The 20,923-nt window shown below is 41.3% G+C and overlaps 1 protein-coding gene across 1 annotated transcript in view; it reads right to left on the bottom strand.

Moving 5' to 3' along the window:
- Positions 1-20,923, bottom strand: part of RYR3 (ryanodine receptor 3) — a 366,192-nt gene that overhangs the window by 47,827 nt on the left and 297,442 nt on the right. Inside the window, exons 74-80 of the mRNA XM_015409322.1 lie at positions 18,437-18,565; positions 17,341-17,445; positions 9,872-9,953; positions 7,679-9,003; positions 6,968-7,023; positions 1,942-2,113; positions 1,200-1,286 (exon numbers count right to left, since the gene is read on the bottom strand). Of these exons, the coding sequence (XP_015264808.1) occupies positions 1,200-1,286; positions 1,942-2,113; positions 6,968-7,023; positions 7,679-9,003; positions 9,872-9,953; positions 17,341-17,445; positions 18,437-18,565 (1,956 nt within the window). The remainder of the gene's footprint in view (positions 1-1,199; positions 1,287-1,941; positions 2,114-6,967; positions 7,024-7,678; positions 9,004-9,871; positions 9,954-17,340; positions 17,446-18,436; positions 18,566-20,923) is intronic.

Genomic DNA, 20,923 nt, shown 5'->3' with positions numbered 1-20,923 from the left:
AGTGTATGCCTGTCTATTGGTCCACTTAGGAGTCTTGATCCTGGTTGTGTGGTGGGCTAGTTGTGGCAAATAGTAGGGAAGCTCAGTATTTCTGTATACAGTTGTAGGGACTTTATTGCAATGTGGTATGGGCTGATATTATGTTCTTATTTCAGTGTGGTGTGTGTGTGGGGCTTTCTAAGTTTCTAAGCGGTGTGCTAAGAAGGCAACTGATCCTGGGGTTAGCCCGGCCCAGGGACATTGCTAGGGCAGTTCCCAGGCCTACCTAAATTTCTGGGGAGCCCATCCCTAAATCCCACATGGGTCCACCTCCATAGATAGTGACCATGGCCTGTGATGTCACTAGCTCCTCCCTATGATGTCATTGGGTCCCAGTTCTTTTAATGCCTTAGCAATGCTTCTACCCCAGCCCCAGCCCCCCCCCCCAGGAAATTGGAAAGTCTACGCCCTTTATGTGACTTGAAGTGACTGATTGGGGATGATTTGATTCATTCATTGTTCTAACTCCTTTGTTGTTCAGTCGCACCGTCGAGTCCGACTCTTCGTGACCCCATGGACCACATCACAAGGAAATTGGAAAGTCTACGCCCTTTATGTGACTTGAAGTGACTGATTGGGGATGATTTGATTCATTCATTGTTCTAACTCCTTTGTTGTTCAGTCGCACCGTCGAGTCCGACTCTTCGTGACCCCATGGACCACATCACACCAGGCCCTCCTTTAGTTTCCTCCTTTAGGTTCAAGGACTTAATATTTGTACACTGGCCATATTAGTTTTAACTACTTCATGTTGCTTACTATAGCAACTATCTAGATTTGCCCCACAATAAACATCCCTCTGAGGTTTTACTTGGATAGCCCAGGCAAGCCCGATCTTGTCAGATCTTGGAAGCTAAGCAGGGTCAACTCTGGCAAGTACTTGGATGGGAGACCTCCTTGGAATACTAGCCGTTGGGAGGCGGGGGCAGGCTTTAGGCACCTCTCTGGATATCCTCCAGGCCCCCAGTAGGGGTCAGTCACCAGAGGTTGCCATGACTTCCAGGTGCACACACAGTCAGTCACCAGGGGTCACCATGGCTTACAGGTACACACACTCTCACTCTCTCTCACACACACATGCACATATGAAAAATACACCAAAAAAACCCAAATGTCCCTCTGAAGATCAAAACATCTTACCTAGAATATAGTTAGCTTACCTTGTAGAACAGCAGGATAAAATTGATGGCAAAGGCAACAAAAAGAGCTAGAAACCTTAGATTGTAAAAATTTCTGGCCAAGTAATGCTGAAAATACAAAAAATATTATGACTTTCTGAGGCAGAATTCAGAACTGAAAAAAAAACAAGCAAAGCAAATCCAAATTATGCTATGATACCACAAGAATACCTCCAGACAGCACACACACCCTGAACAAAAGATTATGCCAGCTGACTTCCAATAGATCACAGTGACAGAGCTGCTCTGCTTCATATAAAACCTTGACCCTAAATCATGTCATCTATGAACGCTTTAGCATCAGGCTCCCCATAAATCTGTTGTTCACTATGGGCAAGAGGCTGCCCTTTTTTGGCTGTACCTACCCCTGAGAGAAACAGCTCTCTGCACTGGGCCAGTGGTCTGGCTACTCAAGTTGAACTGAAACTCCATGGTGTTGTGGTATCATTACATTTAAGGGGGGATCTGATAGAAAGGTTCAGTCATAATCCCACAGTTTTGCATCTCTGGCTTCTCAGCCAAGCCTGGTATTGTAACATCAGGTATTATATAACATCACTACTTTTCATTTCAAACTTACTTTTTCCTGTAGATGTTCCATCTCTATTAAATTCCTATTTGCAAAAACTCTAGTAGATCTCATTTATCTCTCCAAGGTTTGAAAAAATGTTATCTACATTATATTGTTGTAATTACTGGCTAGTGAGGAAGAGAGTCAACATACCAACATTTTGGTCTGATAAACTTCCAATACTTTAAAGAAATTCGCCATAACTGCATCAGGTTTTTCCATTTTTTGTCCATGTCTTCGTTTCCTTTTCCTAGGTTCTTCAACTTCCATATGTACAGAATATACATCATCCTTGGTTTTATCTTGTTTCTCACCATCCTCCATGCTAGAGGAAATTACACCATCTATTAACAGCAGAGTCTAATTTTTTACATTCCTACATACCTGAATTAACATGAAGATAGTCTGGCTCTTAACAGACTGTGCTAATTCTGACAGTTAAAGATGAACACAGCCTAAAATTAGACTTGTATATAGCAGCCACAGTAATGGATGCTAACAACAATTTTGGTGAAAAACAAAATTAATAAGAAAAGAGATCTATTAATGTCATTATTTTACAGTGTGAAAAAAAGTGTTTGTGCTATATATATAAGGTTGAATGCAACTAAAATTTTTAAAAATCTTTCTTTTACCTTCAGAATGCTAGGTTTAAAAGCCTAAAAATAATTATTTTTTCAAAAATTCTGTTTTGTTTCCTATCTTATGCTATATCATATAGAAATAAGCGGAACTTGTGAAAATAAGTGGATATACCAAACAGGTGGGTCATACAGTCCTTTGAGTATTCACACTCTGTTCCCTTGTCACAAAGACATTGAATGTCACATATGATCAGCCCCGCACATATACATCACTATTAAGGTTGTGTACTTCAAAAAGTATCATTTTAATTTTGTATCAGAAAGCTGAGAAGGGCATGATTATCATGTGAATTAAATATAGAGAAAATACTGCTGGGATAATAGTAAGAAAAATAAAAATACAGTTACTGGAAATGGCAATGAGAGCAAGATCTCTGCAGTCTCAGACCACTCATTCTGTGTTACCCGTGTGGGACAAGTTTCACTAGAAAGACCAAAGGCACCAGAGTTGACAGCTGCCACATGGAGGGATCTGAAGCAGCCTCGATTGGATGTGATGTCCCAACATAACAGGTTGAATCATCCCATAATGCACCCGAGAATGACCTAGTTTAATTCACTGTGTATAGGAGTGTGCATTTGGCTGTATCCGAGTAGAAAAATACCTTAGCATTATTTTTTTGGTATTTTTAAGCTGAATAGAGATCAGAGAATCTGAATGGCTACTGGTATGGCTGATCCCGAATAAAGCTGATTTTTTCAGCTTTTTCCGGGTACATTCCCCTATACCAAATAGCCGGTGCTGGAAAGGTGGAAAGGGCTACAAAATTAACTTTCAGTTCTCCTTTAAGGTTCTTTCCCACCTTTTGCTCTGGTTTCCAGGGCGATAGGTGGGAGAGGGAAGAGGCATTTCTGCAGCCCAATGGCAAAAACACCTTGTGGGGAGCTCTAGTACCTTAGAGCCAATCATTGCAATGCTTTTGCAAATTGCATTGTATTGCAGGTTTGCAACTTGCAAGGTTGTTGGCTTCAAATGTGATATCCAACTAAGTAACTACCTTGCTTTCCCCACCCATTTCCCAGGGAACAGGAGGGAGGGGGGAAGGAGCAGTAGCAATATGGTAAATAGGATTTCAGGTTAGGGGGGACACTGCTCTTTAGTCAATCACGGAAGTTTGTCCTTTTTTGAATTTCTTTCTGAACATGGGCAAAGAGCATAAAAGCAAGGGTCTGGCTGAGATAGACTCCATTGCCGAGAGAGGTGTGGCTGGCTTTGGCTTCAGCTGCTGCTCTGAGCCTGAGTCCTGATGTCTGACGGACTCTGCTGTGGACTTCAGATCAGATCCTGCCTGCCTAGAGAAGAGTGAAGATGGTGACTGGTTTGACTGAAAAACACTTTTTAAAAAGTTTTCTTATTTTACTGTTAGTTGTTCTCTGGGCTTGGTGGGTGGTATCTTGTGGGAGTGGTGAAACCAAAGGCCTTGGGCCTTTTTTTGGGGGGGGTACCCTTTGGTTTTATTATTAGGATTTAGTTCCTTCTGGTTTTGTAGCTTGCAATTTGGAGGGTTTTGTTACTTCTTGTTTGGTCCTGATGGTTGTGTGTGGGTGTGTGTGACCTTTTTTGGGTTTTTTTAAATTTTATACTTAAGTTATAGGTCCTTCTGGTTTTGTGGATTGCAGTTATTTTGTGGAGTTTTTGTTGTTGTTCGAGCCTGGTAGGTGGGGAGGCCAAGGGCTCCTTCCTTCTGCTTTGGTTCTTTGGATCTGGTTTAAAACTTGGTTAACTTATTCATTTTTGGTTCTTTTTGAGGGCTTGTGGGGGGGAGGTTCTGCTTGTTTTTTAAACAAGCCTGTACTAGCAGTCCCCTTCATTTGGATTGTGATTATGTGCTTGACATCAGTCCTGTTGAGCTGGCATTTGCCACAATGGCATTGGGTTCTGCTGCTGGGCCCAAGTAGGTTGGCACTGGGTTGTGTTGCTGGGAACTACTACACTGGTTCTGCTGTCCTTGCAGAAATGACCCCCCTCAGATTCTACTTCAGAGATTCTCAGATTTGACCTTCGTCCTGTTGGGTTTTGGCACTGCCACAGTGGCACAGGTTCTGCTGGGCATATTGCACTGGTTCTGCTGCTGGCCTGGCAAAAATGCTCCCCCTTCACTTTCTACTGCAGAGATTATTCAGGACATTCTGATGGGAGGATGGGGGCACCTTCTTTGGGTGCTTATAGAATTGGACCCCCGGTTCAATTGTTTTGAAACTTGGGGGTTCTTTTGAAGAGAGGCTCCAGCAGCTATGCTGCAAATCTGGCACCTCTACCTAACCCCCCCCCCCTGAGATTACTGGACCTGAAAAAAATTCAGGATTCCCGAATATTACCAAATCCAAATACCATACCAGTATTGGAATTTGGGAATATCAGGAAATACCAATATTTTCCGAGTCCAATGTACCCAAATTAAAAAAAAAACCACATTTTTTCTTGCACACCCGTACTGTGCATTATGACCAAAATTATCTACAGACACTACAATAAAGACAGATATAAAAAAGACAGATATAAAGCAGAGGTGAAAGTGTGTGACAAGCAGCAGTTGACACAAACACAACACTTTTATTTGTTAACTACTGCTGTGGAATAATAAAACTGAGAAACAGGGTGTTATTTGTTAGCAGCTTTATTCAAAATTTTGTATTTTATAAGTATATCAAAAGCTCTTTTCTTCCATAACATACTATAGTGTGTGCATGTTTCATTATAGCAGCCACCATTCCAGCTTAAATTTGTATAGTTCCCTTTGGGACCTGACCTCAGAGTAGGGCTGCCAGTCCTCCTGGTCTGGCAGGGTTTACCCGCTTTTTTGGGGGGGGGTTTCAACCCCGCCCCGAAGCCCAAACACCCACAGCCACCCCTCTCCCTTCTCTCTTGAGAGAGGGGAGGGAGAGAGGGAGCTGCTGGCAGCGTGTCTGAATTCCAAGCGGCATTGCCACTTGGAGACTGAGCATGTGGGGCCGCCAGCTGCAAGCACTTAAAGGGATCCCTTTAAATGCTTGCTGCCAGTGGGGACTGGCCAATGACTGATCTTCCCGAGTGGAAGCCATGGGCTCCTGCTGTGCAAGAGGCAAGATTGCTTCTCGCAAGGGAGGAGCCAGCGGCCCCCACTCGGGAAGAGCAGGCACCTGGCACCCCTGCCTTACAAGAGGCAAGATCGTCTCTTGCAAGGTAGGGGTACCAGAGGCCTGCTCTTCCTGAATGGGGGCTGTCAGCTCCTGCCTTGCAAGAGGCAAGGATTGCCTCTTGCAAGGCAGGGTCGCTTAGCCCTCGCTTCCCCCCCACCATTTAAATGGAAGTTTCTCTTTAAATGATAGGGGAAAAGTGGAGCAAGATGAAATCACACGGAGTGACATCATTGTGGTGGTGGTGGCCACACCCCCTCCTGGAATGCCTCCTAATTCCCCTGCTGGGGAGAAGATTGGACCTGGCAACCCTACCTCAGAGGCCTAGCTTACACACTTTGGTAGAATGAACTCCAACACAGCAGACTGTGGGGATGGTGTCCTCAAGTTATGAATGCTCTTTTGTGAAGAGTGGGACAGAAACAAAAAATATCCTCCATGCAAATACAAAACTAGCACAGCAGAGAGAAAGCGTCCACACCTTTCCCTTCACTTGTTTTGCTGGTTTTCTATTTACACATAGGGAATTCTTCACCTGCAATGTGATATGGTATAGTCCATTCTGTCATTTTATTCACACTGAATTCTTCTAAATGTGTAAATAAGACATGAGATACCAGGAATCCTGGCTTTTGTGCTTCTCTTTGAGATGTCAGTGCATACATGTGCCAGGAACAAAGGAGCTAAAGGTCCAGTTTAAATACCACATTGAAATTCAAAGCCTTAGCTTAGGAAGTTCTTTTCAATTTTTTATAGTTACAGCTTCCATCCTAGAAGTTTAGTTTAGTCAGAAGGCTGGGAGTGAGAAATATCTGGCAATGACTGCCAGAAGCCAGGATAGCATTAAAGGAATTAATGAGCTGTTTGAAGTGTTTTGCTCTCTAAGCATTGCTATGCCCTGCTCTAGGCTCTGCAGTTCTAAGGGCTGTAACGCATTAAAATATGGTAGAAAGGAACATTTGCAATCGCAGAATGAAAAAGAATGTTGCAGGCATAAGAACTTGGGTAGAAAGGAACATTTGCAATCGCAGAATAAAAAAGAATGTTGCAGGCATTAATAAGCCCAAAGAGTTTGGAGATGAGAAACAACCATAAAAACATATATGGAGACTAGAGGTTCTTAAATTTGCATACAAAACTTGTGCTCCCCTTGCCTTGGAAACACTTATAATTATCACAATCAAAGCAATGAAAATGTTAATAAGTTTTATGAGTTTTAATAATCCTGTTATTCTAAAATTTAACAATTTTTAAAAGGAAGCTATAATGCTTCAAGGGCTTTGAAGAAAGTATGTAGGGCTTTTAAAACAAAATAAAAACTGACTACTAAAGATATGGAGATTGTGTTTGAGACCTGCCTGCAGATCCTTCACCCAGGTAACATTTATGTGTTAAAACAATAAAAAAATGCAACTTACTCAGCCTTCTCGGATTCTGTTCTTGTTTCTGATTCATCATCCTTTACTTCACTTGCCTAAAATTTTTTTGAATGCAAAGTTAATTTTATTGAGATCTAGATATACTTATGAAGACAATCACAAAAAAGAATAAGTACCAGTACATAACTAACATTTTACATGTTTTAGGATATGTGCCAATTATCCTAGTAATGAACTGCGATCAATCAAAACTGAGTTCACTAGCTGGAGCAGAGTTTGGCACTGTTTCACCCTGTACATGTCTGCAGCCCTCCTGCACAGCTGCTGATCAATGTTAAAGCTAATTTTCTAACCCAGCAGTTGGTTTGGGATTGAAACTGCACATGTACCCCCTATTTATGTGTTTGTAACTCTTCCAGCTGGGAATATGCATGCAGAAGTCAAGAGTCCTCTAGCCGAATTAAGTAACACATTGCGAGACTGTAGGAAAATGACACCATATATGTTTCAAAATATTACCAGTATTCCATTAGAATGCGTTGTCTTTGTAATGTATTAGAGTTATTGTTTGCTACTTTGGTGCATTTTTTAGTTTTTATAAGTGTTTCTACTCATACTAAATCCAGTACAATTCTGTGAGATAAGGAACTGATTGCAAACCTAAAGGGATCATTTTTTCCCCTTAACGTCAGAGCACTTCCTATAATACGAGCAAAATTACCCCAATTTCTTCCAAAAAAGTTTATCTACCTGTGATTTTTTCTTCTTGTGAGTTGCGCTTTCCGAACAAGGAGGGGTTTCTGAACCAATAATATCCGCGATATCCCCTAGGCCAACATCATGACCATGTTTTGAGCCACTTTCTTTCTTTGTATGAACGTCAAAAATATCTGACAATATGTCTGCTTCTCCTGTTTCGTTTTTTACAAACTGCACAATTTCAGCTGTAATGCCATGGTCTGCAGCTTCTGCCTTCTCTGCTTCAAGGACATCATCATGGATTCCAAATTGTGTTGGATCAGGCATATCTCCTAATATTTTGGTCACTCTGATATTTTTGGCTCCTTCTACTAGCCCACCACCAAACACAGTACTCCAAAGAATTTGAAAAATGCCCCACATAATAGTGAAGAGCATTTGAAAGAATCCTACAAAAAGCATCCAGAAAAAGGAAAAAGAAACTTTTACTAATTCTTTTAATGTCATCTTTTTCACTTTTCTGTACTGTTTTCTTAAGTTTTTTAATCTAATCATTTTTAAAAATGCAATAGCATTTTTCTTTACTGCAACACATGCCATTGCAAATGCTGAAATGGATTCAAGGGACTTTTCTTCTTTTTCTTCTTCTCCAACTTCCCTCACATAGCAAGGCTCATCTTCTTCCTCTTCCTCAGGTCTATCAACAGAGTCTGATTCAGAGATCTGAGATGCCAACTGCATTTCAAAAATTGTGTCCTCACAGAAGTTCACAAACAGTTCCATTTTCTCTTGTTCTCCACCCTCATTTACAACGTCAAAAATAAACTGCCTTTTCGATTCTTTCACTTGAGGCTTCTCCCATTGTGTCCTGCTAGATTCACTAATCTCAAAATAAACCCGTTCTATTTTCTTGGCACCACCCATTATCTCAATTCGTCCCAGATAAGGTTCAAAATAGTTAAGGACACTCTCTGCTGGGTCTAATAAAGTTTGAAGTCGTGAATCATTTGGCATATGCTCCGAAAGGTTTGTTAACAGTACTGCAACATTAAATCCAATATCTTTAGCTGGCTCATGAAATCGTTCCACAAAGTCAACATAGTTAAACATGTCATTTTCATCAGCTTCTGCACAGGACAGCAGGAACTCAATCTCTGATTGTGCATATTGCTTCTGACCTTCCATGGCCTTCTGAAATTCTTTCTTGGAGATTATGCCTTTACTTTCTGGATCATACTCTTTGAAGGCTTCTGAGCTAGTTAGATCTTTCAGCTTGAGAAACATGTCAAAGAACTTTAATATCATTTCTACATTAGTATACGATTCAACCAGGGTGTCTACCATCTGTTTTCCAATTGTGCCATTGACAACATTACCTGCATTGTAAGTAGAAAAGTGTTACTTGGGTCTTTTTATAAATACTCTGAAAACACATTCATTCTGTAAACATATTTTAAAATAACCACAATTTTTAAGGCACATTTTTGCTTTGTTTTAGTCTCCTCATTCAAACATTATAAATCATCATAAATTATCTCCATCTTATATTTAAAATTGCACAACACAAGTGGGGAGGTACCCACACGCCTTGTAGAGGGGGAAATCCCATTCTCCTCCATGCTTGCTTCCTCTCTGGGCCAGCCACTTGCTGGCCAGCTTGCTTGCCTGCAGCTCCACCACCTCTGTTTGTCTGACAGGGGCTGCAGAGGCTCCTGCTACCCCTCTCCTGCCTACTTGCACCACAGCCACCTCTGCCCGACTGGCTCATGGGGGCAGTGGCTCCTCTTACTCCTATCATCAGATTTTAGAACTGGCAGTAGAAGGGGGTGCAGCAGCAGCTCCCAGTCCCCTCCCACTGGCTGGGCAATCTGCCTGGCTTGCTGCAGTGATGGAGGAAGGCACTGGCAGCTCTTGGCCTTCCTCTCCTGCTCAGCTGGCTCATGCAGCAGCAGACAGCTATTCCAGTCTTCTATAAAACGGTGGTGAAGGTTTCAGTCTTTCAACTAAAATGTTTCATTTTTTTTTATTTTGAGGATTTTTTTGCAAGCCTGGGTGTCTATAGAAAAATGTATAATGTGTATATCTGGCTCCATTCTCTGGGGTTTTCTATCCACAAGGGCCATGCTCAAAATTAGATATATATTTTAGTTGTCTTAATAAACATTTGATTAAGTAGGCATTTTAAACATAATGTTTTCAGAATTTCATAGCAAGAGAAACAAGAAAATTGAAAATAGATTCAACCTTCAAGTAGGGACAGGAGCATCACCACCATATCCTTCAGAAGATCCAACAGCTCCTTCAGTAATTCAATCTGACTGGAATCCTAGAGGTCAAAAACAGTAAGTTAAAAAAAATCTTAACAAAGACAATAGCCACAATCCAACACAGATTTTCATGTGCTTAAGCTGTTTAGAACCAATATCTTGGGTGTGTCTGGATATTTGTTGGATTATGGCCAATAATTTGAAAATAACATGATACAAATATATCCTAAAAATAATTTTTCTTTAATTTATGACTTTAAAAGGTCATAATAGCACATTCCCTCAGATAAATAGAAAATGGTTATGCAACCAGAAACAATATCTAAGATAAACTAGCAGTTGAACCTTAAGCACACTTACTTGGGAATAAATTCTGCTGTGTTCAACAGGAATTACTCATGTAAGTGTGCAAAGAAGTACAACCTATGGGAAAGGAATTCAGTATCACATTAGCTTTGGTGGGCTAGAGCACACCAAATGACCTCGCAGTGGGGGGGGGTAGAGAAAAAGATGGGTTAAATGGCTTTCAGCCATTTCAGTGCTCCATTTTGCTCCCTTTATGGGGGGGGGAAGCAAAATAGATAGCTAAAATGGCTTGCAGCCATTTAAACATAACAGGTTGGCTGCAGACTCATGCCATTCACCCGTTAGGTTTAAATGGCTCAAACAGCTGAACCAAACGGGTCAAAAGTCTGGTAAATGTTCGGGGAAGGCCCCTTCCCCAACATCGGTTCAGGGGCTACAAACTGGGCCAAGTTCCTCCTGTCCTGCTGAATTTTGGCTCGTGAACCGGTTTGTGTCCATCCCTAATAGACTGTTTTATATACCAATGTAAGTAGCATTTCAGAAATCAGATGGAATCATCCAAACCAGTGTGATAAAGTCATCCCTATATATGAACCTCATAAAAAGGGCAGATAAGAATGTATTGACAGTGATATTACTCTATATATCAAAGGAGGCATAGAGAACACTAAATCAGAACACATATTGTCCACCTGAATCAAGATCTGTTGGTAAACTAGTGAGGAGCAGTGACCACAATAAATGGGAAGTTGCCTCCTCAAGACGGAGTCAAAACAACATTGAGTGGATGGAACAGTTGAGCCTCAGTGGTGTAAAACCCATGCTGAATCTGACAGAGCATGCCATAGAACTGATTTGAAGGCATACGAGGTAGTGGTGAAAGGTTTTCTTTTCTGCTACCAGTGAATCAGCTGAATTGCATCTGGAGAAATAATTTAGAACAGTTCAGAATCCCCAAATGAAAGTAATTTGGTAATTAGATGCTATGACAGACCCCCGTATCTCCCCAACATTCTGGTAGATTTTTTCCACCCAAACTTCAGTTCCCCTCAGTGTTTGAGTTGCCTCACAGTAGTGCGTATATCTTCTCTATTGATATAAACTTGAAACTGTCCCACCCCTTGCTTAGATATTGGTTTAGGCTTTAGACTCAGAACAGGAGCTTGAGGGAAAGACGGGTGCTGTTCTGTATTTATAAACCTTTGTGAAATGGCACTTGAGGCAAATTAACTTTCAAAAACAGAATAAGGATTTTATGAAACAGGCAGGAAATATATGTATATCAGGAATAGTCAAGGTTTTGAGATTGCTGAGGTAAAAAACTTTCTAATATAGAGAGAGTTTTTTTTTTTTTTAACCAAAATATTTTATTGGGTTACAGTAACAAGCATAAGTACAACAAACAGGTCCCCAAGAAACAATGAATGATTTCATAAGTGGTTACATAATATATACCGGTTTTCAAGTTGTCTTAAGCAGCATAGTTCATATAAGAGCTGGTAATTGCTATCTAACCCAGCAATAACAGTTTGTATTTAGCATTATTTATAGCTTCCCAGTTAAAGGATTCAAAAGTTATTTTCTCAATAATAGGATACCATTTTCCAGTAGGATTAAGCAATTAAGCAATATAGAGAGAGTTGAATTCTTAGAGTGTTCAAGAGAGTGTATTTGTAGTTTTGTTTCAAGGTTTTCTAGTTCTTTCTTTGAGAGGTACTTTCTTTAGTATATTTCAGCACTAAGACAGTTCTTATTAATATTTCTTCTGGAGTACAGCGTTTGCTTAAAGTTTCTAGATTTCTTCCTTCAGAGTTCTAGGTTTTCCTTTAGATATTACAGCTTTTCACTAACTCTTGAGATGTCTAAGCTTCTCCCCTTTATCACAGACCAGGGTTCTCTTCCCAACTGCTTTCACTAGCAGGAAGTTATTCTGCTTGTCCCTAAGACGCAATAACTCCTTTTACTATTTGGCTTGTATGGGAGTTCACTCTAACTTCTGCCAAATCCTTCTCCAGTAACCTTTGTCTGTATATGGCTGTTCTGTAGCTTTCCTGACTGAAAATCTAAATTCTCCCTCAGAGCAGTTTTGCTTTTCTTCTCTCTGTGTGGAAATACTTTTCTGACTATTGCCTGTCAGAAAACACTGACTTCCAAATGTCTCTTCCCTCAGAAACCAAACCCTCTGGCTACCGATCCAGACGTTACAGACCACGTGTTTCTCGAAAAGCGAAAGACCAAACAGCGAAAGACCTCTTTTCCTTCCAGATCAGTGGCTTTATTTCTTCTCTCAGCTGATGTTGGCCAATCAGAGAGCATCCAATCACATAAGCGCTTATCCCCAGGGAAAATTAGCTCATAACCTCCCTGACTTTCTGTACCAAGCAGCATTTTAAAAAGCCTGCTTTTCTTTGCAATCCATCACAGATGCATTATTTTAATTTTTTTTGCTACTTAAATCTCATAGATCTGCTCTGATAGGTACAAGTTGAAGTGCAGATCATCTAGATAAAAGCTCAGTCTGGTCATTTTTTAAAAAAATGGATTTGTTTTAGTTTCCTCAACCAAAGGTGAAAAAATCCTTGGGTGGTGGTGGAAAGCGTACCATTTGTAAATTGTGCCTCATCTCACTTTGTTAATTAGGTCTTGTGGGGATAAAGTAAAGATTCCTTTGTGAATACCATAAATGTATCATTCATAGAAGGAACATATTTAAAACCTCTGAAAGAGGCAATTTAAAAAGCCTCCTCTAAATGAAAAAATGTAGGACAGTAAAAAGACTCTGGCCCCGTTCATACGAGGCAGTTTGGTACTGCGCATGCTCAAGCATGCGCAGTACGGCAGCCTCCCCCTCCGAGTCGTATCTTCCTCCCCGGCATCTGATCGTGCCGGGGAGGAACGAAGCGCGGCAACCGGGATCCGTGGGATCCCGCCGGTGCGTTTCTTTTTTGGCACGGCTTTTAAAAGCCGCGCTTCGCCCCATCTTTTCCCTGCCGTGTGGCAGGGGCCTATGTTGTATTTACCCCTCTTGGTCAAAGTGTTTGAGAGTAGTGGCAGAGCAAATCCAGTGTTTCCTGAATGACACATTTGACTTTGACCCATTTCACAATTTGGTGTCAAGTTTTTGGGACAAGATAGTACACAGTTGCTCTGCTTGATATTCTCCATTTGCAAATGGAGAAAACATATCATGTCACAGAAAGCAATCCTAGTTGACATATCTACACTATTCAACATAGTAGAGCATGCCTTTTATTATTTATTAAAACACTAGAAATAAGGCCCGTTGTGTCAAACCCTCTGGCTACCGATCCAGACGTTTTCACACCCAGACCACGTGTTTCTCGAAAAGCGAAAGTCCAATCAGCTTCCATATGCAAAAGACCAGGTTGTCGCAGCAGTTGTGCTGTGGGTGGGACCCGGGCTTTGCCTTCTGATTGGTGGCGATATATGCTGAGGAGCAGTGCCATCAGCCATACACTAAGGGAGTGCATTTTAGAATTAGAACTTTGGCACCCACTATTCAATTATATATAAGGAGAGATTTATTCCTCACCTTTCCTCATGGAAACATTTTGAGACATCTCGAAGCCACAGTGGGTATTAAAAAGATGGTGATTTCAATCTTTTGTTGGGCTTAACAGACTCAGAAATTGTCAGTGGAGAATCTGAATCAGTGGTGTGGCATATGTCCTGTGGTGTTTCATGGGGATCTTTCCTCTCACCAGTGCTTGGTTTGCTTGTTTTTTACATTTATGTCAGGACTTTAAGGAAGACTGTCTGATTCCAAATATTTGGAGTGGGATGTCATCAATATACTGATGACATAAAAGCTCAAGATTTTTTTTCCCAATAAGCCACTATAAGCAACAGTCTGTGTTCTAGTGGTCAAGTAGCTGTGGGTCAATGGAATAAATGGAATCCAGACAGGCTGATTTTCTATAGGGGACTGCAATTTACATTATGTATGAAGTTGTACTTGCTCTGACAGACTTTGAAAGGAATAGGAGTTCTTTTAGATTTAGCCTTGTTGTTCAACAATCAGATCAGCACAGCTGCAACCAGTTCCCCTTCCACTGCAGCTGGTCCAGAAATTATCTCTTCTTCCTCCGCTCTTCTAGCTTCACTGATCCACACCTTCATAATTCGGAGATTGCGCTACTGCAACCAGGTTCAGCTGGTACAACATACTGCTAATGATCTGTTTTGGAATGCGTAAATTTGATCCTATTACACCTATTTTTAAAAGTTTCATTGGATACATAACTGTTTTCAGGGTTAATTCAAGGTTCTAGTTCTTACTTTTAAAGCTCTTAGACCTGGAACCTACACGTTTAAAGGACTGTCGCCTGATATGAACCTGTGTGCTCACTTCAAATTTCCAACTGTTGCCCTTATAGCTCCCCCATTCAAATAGATTTGCCTTGGCCTAGTCACAGGCATTTTCAGTAGTGGTGCCAGGGCTTTTTTTGTAGAAAAAGCCCAGCAGGAACTCATTAGCATAATAGGCAACATCCAACAGCAGAAACTCATTAGCATATTAGGCCACACACCCATGTTACCAGAAGTGTGGTGATCCAGCCACGCCCACCTTTCACTTCTTATTCTGTTGACCTTGTTTGTGGTCAAAACCCAGGGCTTTTTTTGTAGCAGGAACTCCTTTGCATGTTAGGCCACACACCCCTAATGTAGCCAATTCTAATGCGTTTCTGCTGTTGGGTGTGGCCTATTATGCTAATGAGTTCCTGCTGGGCGTGGCCAACTTGGGAGCCAGTCGGAACTCCGTTCCTGTGCATTCCTGCCCACATTCCTGCCCAAAAATAGTCCTGAGTGGTGCCATTTGTAGTGAAAAGCCTTCTGGTGGAGCTCTTATCCTGGCAATCTTTAGGAAGTATTATGGAGCTATTTAGGTAGGCATTTGCAAGAAGCTAATTAGAGCTGCTTTATGGTTTTAACTGGGGTTTTATAATGTTTATACTGAATGTTTTATTGTTTTAGTTTTTGACTGTACTTTGCACTGCCTGGAGGGGGGCTGCAAGCTGGCTTTGTAAGCCACCTTAAGCCTTCCCTTCCTTTTAGAGAAGAAAGTGGCATCATCCATTCAGGGTGGGCTAAATCACTTTTTGTTCCAGAATGCCTTTAATTTCAAGTAAGAAAGTTTCTAGTGTTTCCATGTATGACTTATGGCTTCTACTGATTACTAATCAACTGAATTGCTGGTTCTTAGTGTTATTTTAGGAACCTTTTAAATAAATTTCATTAGATTTGTACTCTGCTTTGAATACTGTTCTTGTGGAAAATGCATCCTGATTTGAAGACTTAAGGTGGCAGTTGACTAGTGTCATGGGTACTAGGTCTGCTGAGGCTGACTAGTCCTCAGATGAGGAAGAGGCAGGGAGCAGCCCAGCCTCCTCTGGAGTCAGCCCAGAAGAAGAGCCCTCAACTATACCTGAGGAGGAAGAGTCCCCAGCAGCCGCACAGGAGGTGCAGCCAGAAGAAGAGGCCGATCCTGAGCCTGGCCCAGCACCCCCAGTTGTAGACACCCCAAGGCCAGACTCCTTGCCTAGTTCTCCTGAGCACCCCAGATGCCAGAGGCTGACTATGCAGGAGCGAAGGAGTGCCAGATTCCAGCTCCTGCAGAGGCAGAGGGAAGTGCTGTAAGCCTTTGCAGACTCAACCCCAGGGAAGGAAGGACCTGTTCAAAAGCATTCAGTGCACCTGGTTCAATGCGGCAGAAATTTTGCTCACTCAGACCTGCTCCTGTGTGTGTGTGTGTGTGTGTGTGTGTGTGTGTAGCAGCTTCTCCTTGTCCTTGCAACCTTGAACTGATTTTCTGGCTTTTTGGCTCTGACTGACCTTGATTCTGGACTGTTTACAAGCTTCCAGTGTGGTCTCTGTGGCAGCCAGCCAAGACAGCACAACTATCATGATAGCTACAGGGAACATCTATGTTCAGAGAAAGTATCCCTAAATACCAGTTGTTCTGTACCCCCTCTTGTGGGCGTTGTGGGGCATTGGGTGGACCACTGTGGAAAACATGATGCTGGAGTAGATGAAACATTGATCTGATCCAGCAAGGAACATACAACAGCAGATTGTTAACTTATGTCTTCATTTGTGTAACCAAATATTGATATATCTCCTTTCTATGTGATTATACCAATACAATTTAATAACTAGATTGGGAAATTTATTATTATACTGTCAGATGACCTACTTATCATCTACGTTCTTCCCAGTATTTAAGGAAAAGATATACTATACTGCATACACATGTAAGGGGAAGAATTAATAAGGTACTAAGGGGAACAGAATGAGACAAGGTAAATGTGGGTAGTTAGAAGCAGCAGTGATTTCCTGCAGGAGTGCACAGGAGTGGAGCTCCGTCAGTAAAGAGCCCAGGGGGCGGGCACATGCAACAAGCCCCACCCCCTGCTCCCAGCAGTCCTCAGTCAGAGCAAGAAGAAGCCAGGTAAGTTGTAGAGCTCCATCTGCCCCCCCGGCCCAAAACAGTCCAGTGGCACCTTTAAGACCAAGTTTTATTCAGGTACAAGCTCTCCCTCCTCTGCAAGGACAGATCTGCACGTTCCCCCACCCCCCAGTAGCTAGCAATCCAAAACAGTCCAGTGGAGCCTGAGCAGTGGGTGTTGCCTTCTGACACACTTCCAGTGATGTCAGGGGGTGTAGCATTTGCAAATAAGTTATGCTAATGAGCTCCTGCACCTCTTTTCCTATGAAATGACCCCTGGTTAGAAGTTATATGGAGTTTTATAGAATTCCCAGAGAATTCTGGGGAATTCTCTGGGGAATAGTTAATGTACAGATGGGTGGATCCCAATGTTTTTATAAATTTATATTGTGCATGGAAATTACAGTAAGTTAAATGAATATTGTAAAATATATAAATAACACTTTTCCGTTTTTCCTAGTTACAGTGAAAATTACACTTCAAGCACTAAAGGAAATGTCATTCTAATGAAGTTTAAGGAATGGAAGCCTTTATAGAGTAACCTAAGTAATCACGTCTACTACAACTAGATAGCACAAATTATACAGATATCTTAATTTTATGCTCTCAGTGTCAATTTTACTGCATTTTATGTTAATAATATAAATATTTTTCAAAGCTGCAATGAAATTTACCTGTGAAAGTTTCATTTGCATGTTAGCAAAAACATGAAGGAAGCCAACAACTGCATCCCACAGTCTACTGTGAGCCAGGCTCTGCTGGTTTCCTATGCAAGGACCCTAAAATTAAGTGGAAAATGCTTTAAATTTCAGCCTAAGGTATCTGTTTCCAAGAGAAAAACATAAATATGTGTTAAGGATATGCACACAGAATGGTTCAGATATTTTTGTGTATTCTAACCCATAAGAAATATAATTAAATCTGTGTTCAAAAGTTCACTGAAATAAATAAAATTAATGTTGGACAAAATGAAGGGCAGATGGTAAGAGTGGGAAAGGGTAGAGGTAGAAGGGCCCAGGAAATAAGTCAGGAAGCCATGCAGAGAGGGGGGAAACGGTTCAGGGGGATGCACGAGCAGGAAGCCTATTATCTAACCTTCCTGAATATCAGGTGAATATTGGTTATAGTTATTTGATTGATCACTCAGGAAGGAGCTGGTTTTTGTTTTGTTTTTGACTATAAAATAATTTTAGCATTCAGGCTTCAAGGACAGATTCTTCATACACCTTGGATCTAAACTACTGCTCAGAAGGGGGCTTGATGTTCCAACAAGGGTCCAGCAGGGGAATGAAAGGAGAGGAATTCAGTGGGGTTGTTTCTGTCCTATCACTACCAGCTATCTGGAAATAATGTGCAGAATAGAAGGGAAGAAAAATATTGAATAATGAACCATATTATTTTGTTTGCAAATACAGACTCTCCTTCTGTATCTAGAGACTTCTACACCTAGTAGTGATCATGATAGTTTATTGAAAGCAGAGACAATGATAACCTCCTCCTTTCTCTTCAGCTAGATTCGAGTCCAGCAGCAACTTACAGATCAACAAGATTTTGGGGGGATAAGCTTTCATGAGTCAACGCTCCCTTCATCAGATAAGTTTGACTCTTGAAAGCTTATACCCTAAAAATCTTGTTGGTCTCTAAGGTGTTACTGGACTAGCTGTTCTACTGCAAACCCTCTGAAACTTTTCTCCTCAGAAGCTCTAAATTTCTCTCACATGAGCATTCATTTAGGTAATCTATACAATGTAAATATAAAATTCTACTTACCTGGATATATTCAGTAAGTGAATTAAAAATCTGTTTGGTTACAGCCAGTGCTTTAGAAAAGTTACGTTGTCCAGATTCATCAATCACATCTTTTCCAGAGTAGTACCAATAGAAGTCACTAATTGATTCCTAAGAATAAATATTAGATCCTTTTTTCCTCTTTTTTTGTGAGCTCCTATTCAGCACATAAGATTTTATACTGTGCATTGAATTTTTTATGTTATACACATGTTTTTATATATTTCTATAATGTGAATGTCAACAGGCATTAGCTAGAGGATAAGTACTCAGATTTTCTAAAACTATAGATAAGCATGAATCTATAGATGAAGCATAAATCACAGAAGAGGAAGAGGAGGGAGAGGAAGAAGAGGAAGCTTACCATCTCCTTCCCCAAAACAGACACTCTGTGAGGTAGGTGGGGCTGAACGAGCTCTGAGAGAACTGCTCTTGAGAGAACAGCTCTGAGAGAACTGTGACTGACCCAATGTCACCCAGCTGGCTGCATGTGGAGGAGTAGGGAATCAAATCTGGTTCTCCAGATTAGAGTCTGCCACTCTTAACCACTACACCAAACTGTACCCCAAACTACCAACCTTCCCACATGACTGAACTGAAGACAATTTATCCTCTCCCTTTCATAATTAAATATGCAGGCAGTGGCCCAAGGTAGAAAAGGGTATGGGAGACACCTTCATGTATCTCATATGCCTAGTACAATTTGTAAGGTTAAATGAGCTTTAGAGTTTGTGTAACTTATTTGAATAACTTGCAGCAACACAAATAAATATGATTTTAACAGAAAAGCATGAATGAGTATGATTGGAATCCCCAGTCTTATCAATCTTGCAGACACTTAGAATTTTAAGGAAGCATAGTGGGTACCACTACAAAATGGCTGCCATGGGAGTGGAGTCAGTTATAAACCTGTTGGGAAATCCCAAGACAAGTAACATTAGAGGCAGCTGCTTCTGAAGAGATGTTCCTTGCAGACATAAATATGATGTTTCATGGTCTCTCCTGAAGCATCTAATTTACTAAGGAGGGTCAGATTCAGATTCTTGCTTGGGAGTGTGTGACAAGCTGATTGGTTTCAGTTTCCAAAGAAAGGGGAAGATTTGCTTCCTAAATGGACACATAGGTCCACTGGTCAGCTGTTAGGTTTAAATAGCAGTGAGCCATTAAACCCTATGGTTTTGCTCCCCCCTTTGAAGCAGTGGGAAGCAAAACCAACAGGTTAAATGGCTGCCAGTCATTTAAACCTAACAGCTGACTGACAGACCCACTGAACTGTTAAGTTTAAATGGATGTGAGCCATTAAACCCTTCGGTTTCATTCCCCTTTTTCGAAGCAGAGTGAAATGAAACTGATGGGTTAATTGGCTGGTAGGCATTTAACCCTTTCCAGGCATTCCCCCCTTTCTCCTGGCTCCACTGAGCTGAGGCTGGGAGAAAGGTGGAAGGGAAGCCCCTTCCAGGGCAGTCCCTACCCCCTCTCTCTGAGCCACAGTGACTTGACGTGGCTGAGAGAAGGGGGAACCAAACTCAGCAGACTGGCTCAATCTGGGTGGGGCCCTTTTGGGTTAGTTCGGGGTCTGCCCCGAACCCTGAACTGAACTTTTTTTGTATTCATGCCTATCCCAATTCCATTCAAACAAGATCCGTTGAATTTTTCCTTCAAAACACAATGTTTTATTTATTTATTTGAAGCATTTGTTAGCTGACTTTCTACCTTATAGGAAGTCAAAGTTACTTACAACACAAATAATAACATACAATAAAATACATAAAATGCTAGTTATAAAATAAATTCAAAATTGTCAATAGGCAGAAAACTAACCAAATGCTGTCATAAATAAAACTATCTTCAGATGCCTTCTAAAGATTGAGAATGAGGGGGCCAGACGCACTTTGCAAGGGAGTTCCATAACTGTGGGGCTATATCTAAGTTCCTTTTTGAACTGAGGATGGCTTGTGTAAACCAGAAGCACCTGTCTTATAATGGCACTTGCATTTGTAGCAAGCTTTCTTTGAAGGTAGCTTAGAACACTTGGAGCAATGGGAACTAACACTGAGCCCTTTGGTAGATTCAAGGACAGACCAAAAGACATTGGAACTGGTATTGTAATGGTTGAAACAAGGAAGAGCATGCCCGCCTTTCTGGAGTCTGGATAGGTGCCAGACTGTTCTCAGAAACAGAGCCAGAGTGAGCTTTCTCTCATAACACTGCCTTTAGCCAGGATGCCTGGCCATAGCTCACCTCTGTTATGAACTGTTTGGTGATGAGCATCACCAAAGCAGAGAAGGCAAAGAGCTTTTGGGGCAATTTTTGAGGCTGTCTGCTCTCTTACTTAGAAAAACCAAAGTAACTCTTCTGAAAAGTACCAGGCCAAGAGAAAAGGCACTGATCTCAAATTTCCTCAAATAGAGGAGAAAAAACAAGTCCAAAATTTTGCCTCAGAAAAGCAGCAGCAGAGAGAGAACTACA

This window comes from Gekko japonicus, unplaced genomic scaffold (genome assembly GCF_001447785.1).
Source record: "Gekko japonicus isolate JY-2015 unplaced genomic scaffold, Gekko_japonicus_V1.1 scaffold613, whole genome shotgun sequence".
Classification (NCBI taxonomy): Eukaryota; Metazoa; Chordata; class Lepidosauria; order Squamata; family Gekkonidae; genus Gekko; species Gekko japonicus.
This window is presented reverse-complemented; position numbering and strand designations above follow the sequence as displayed.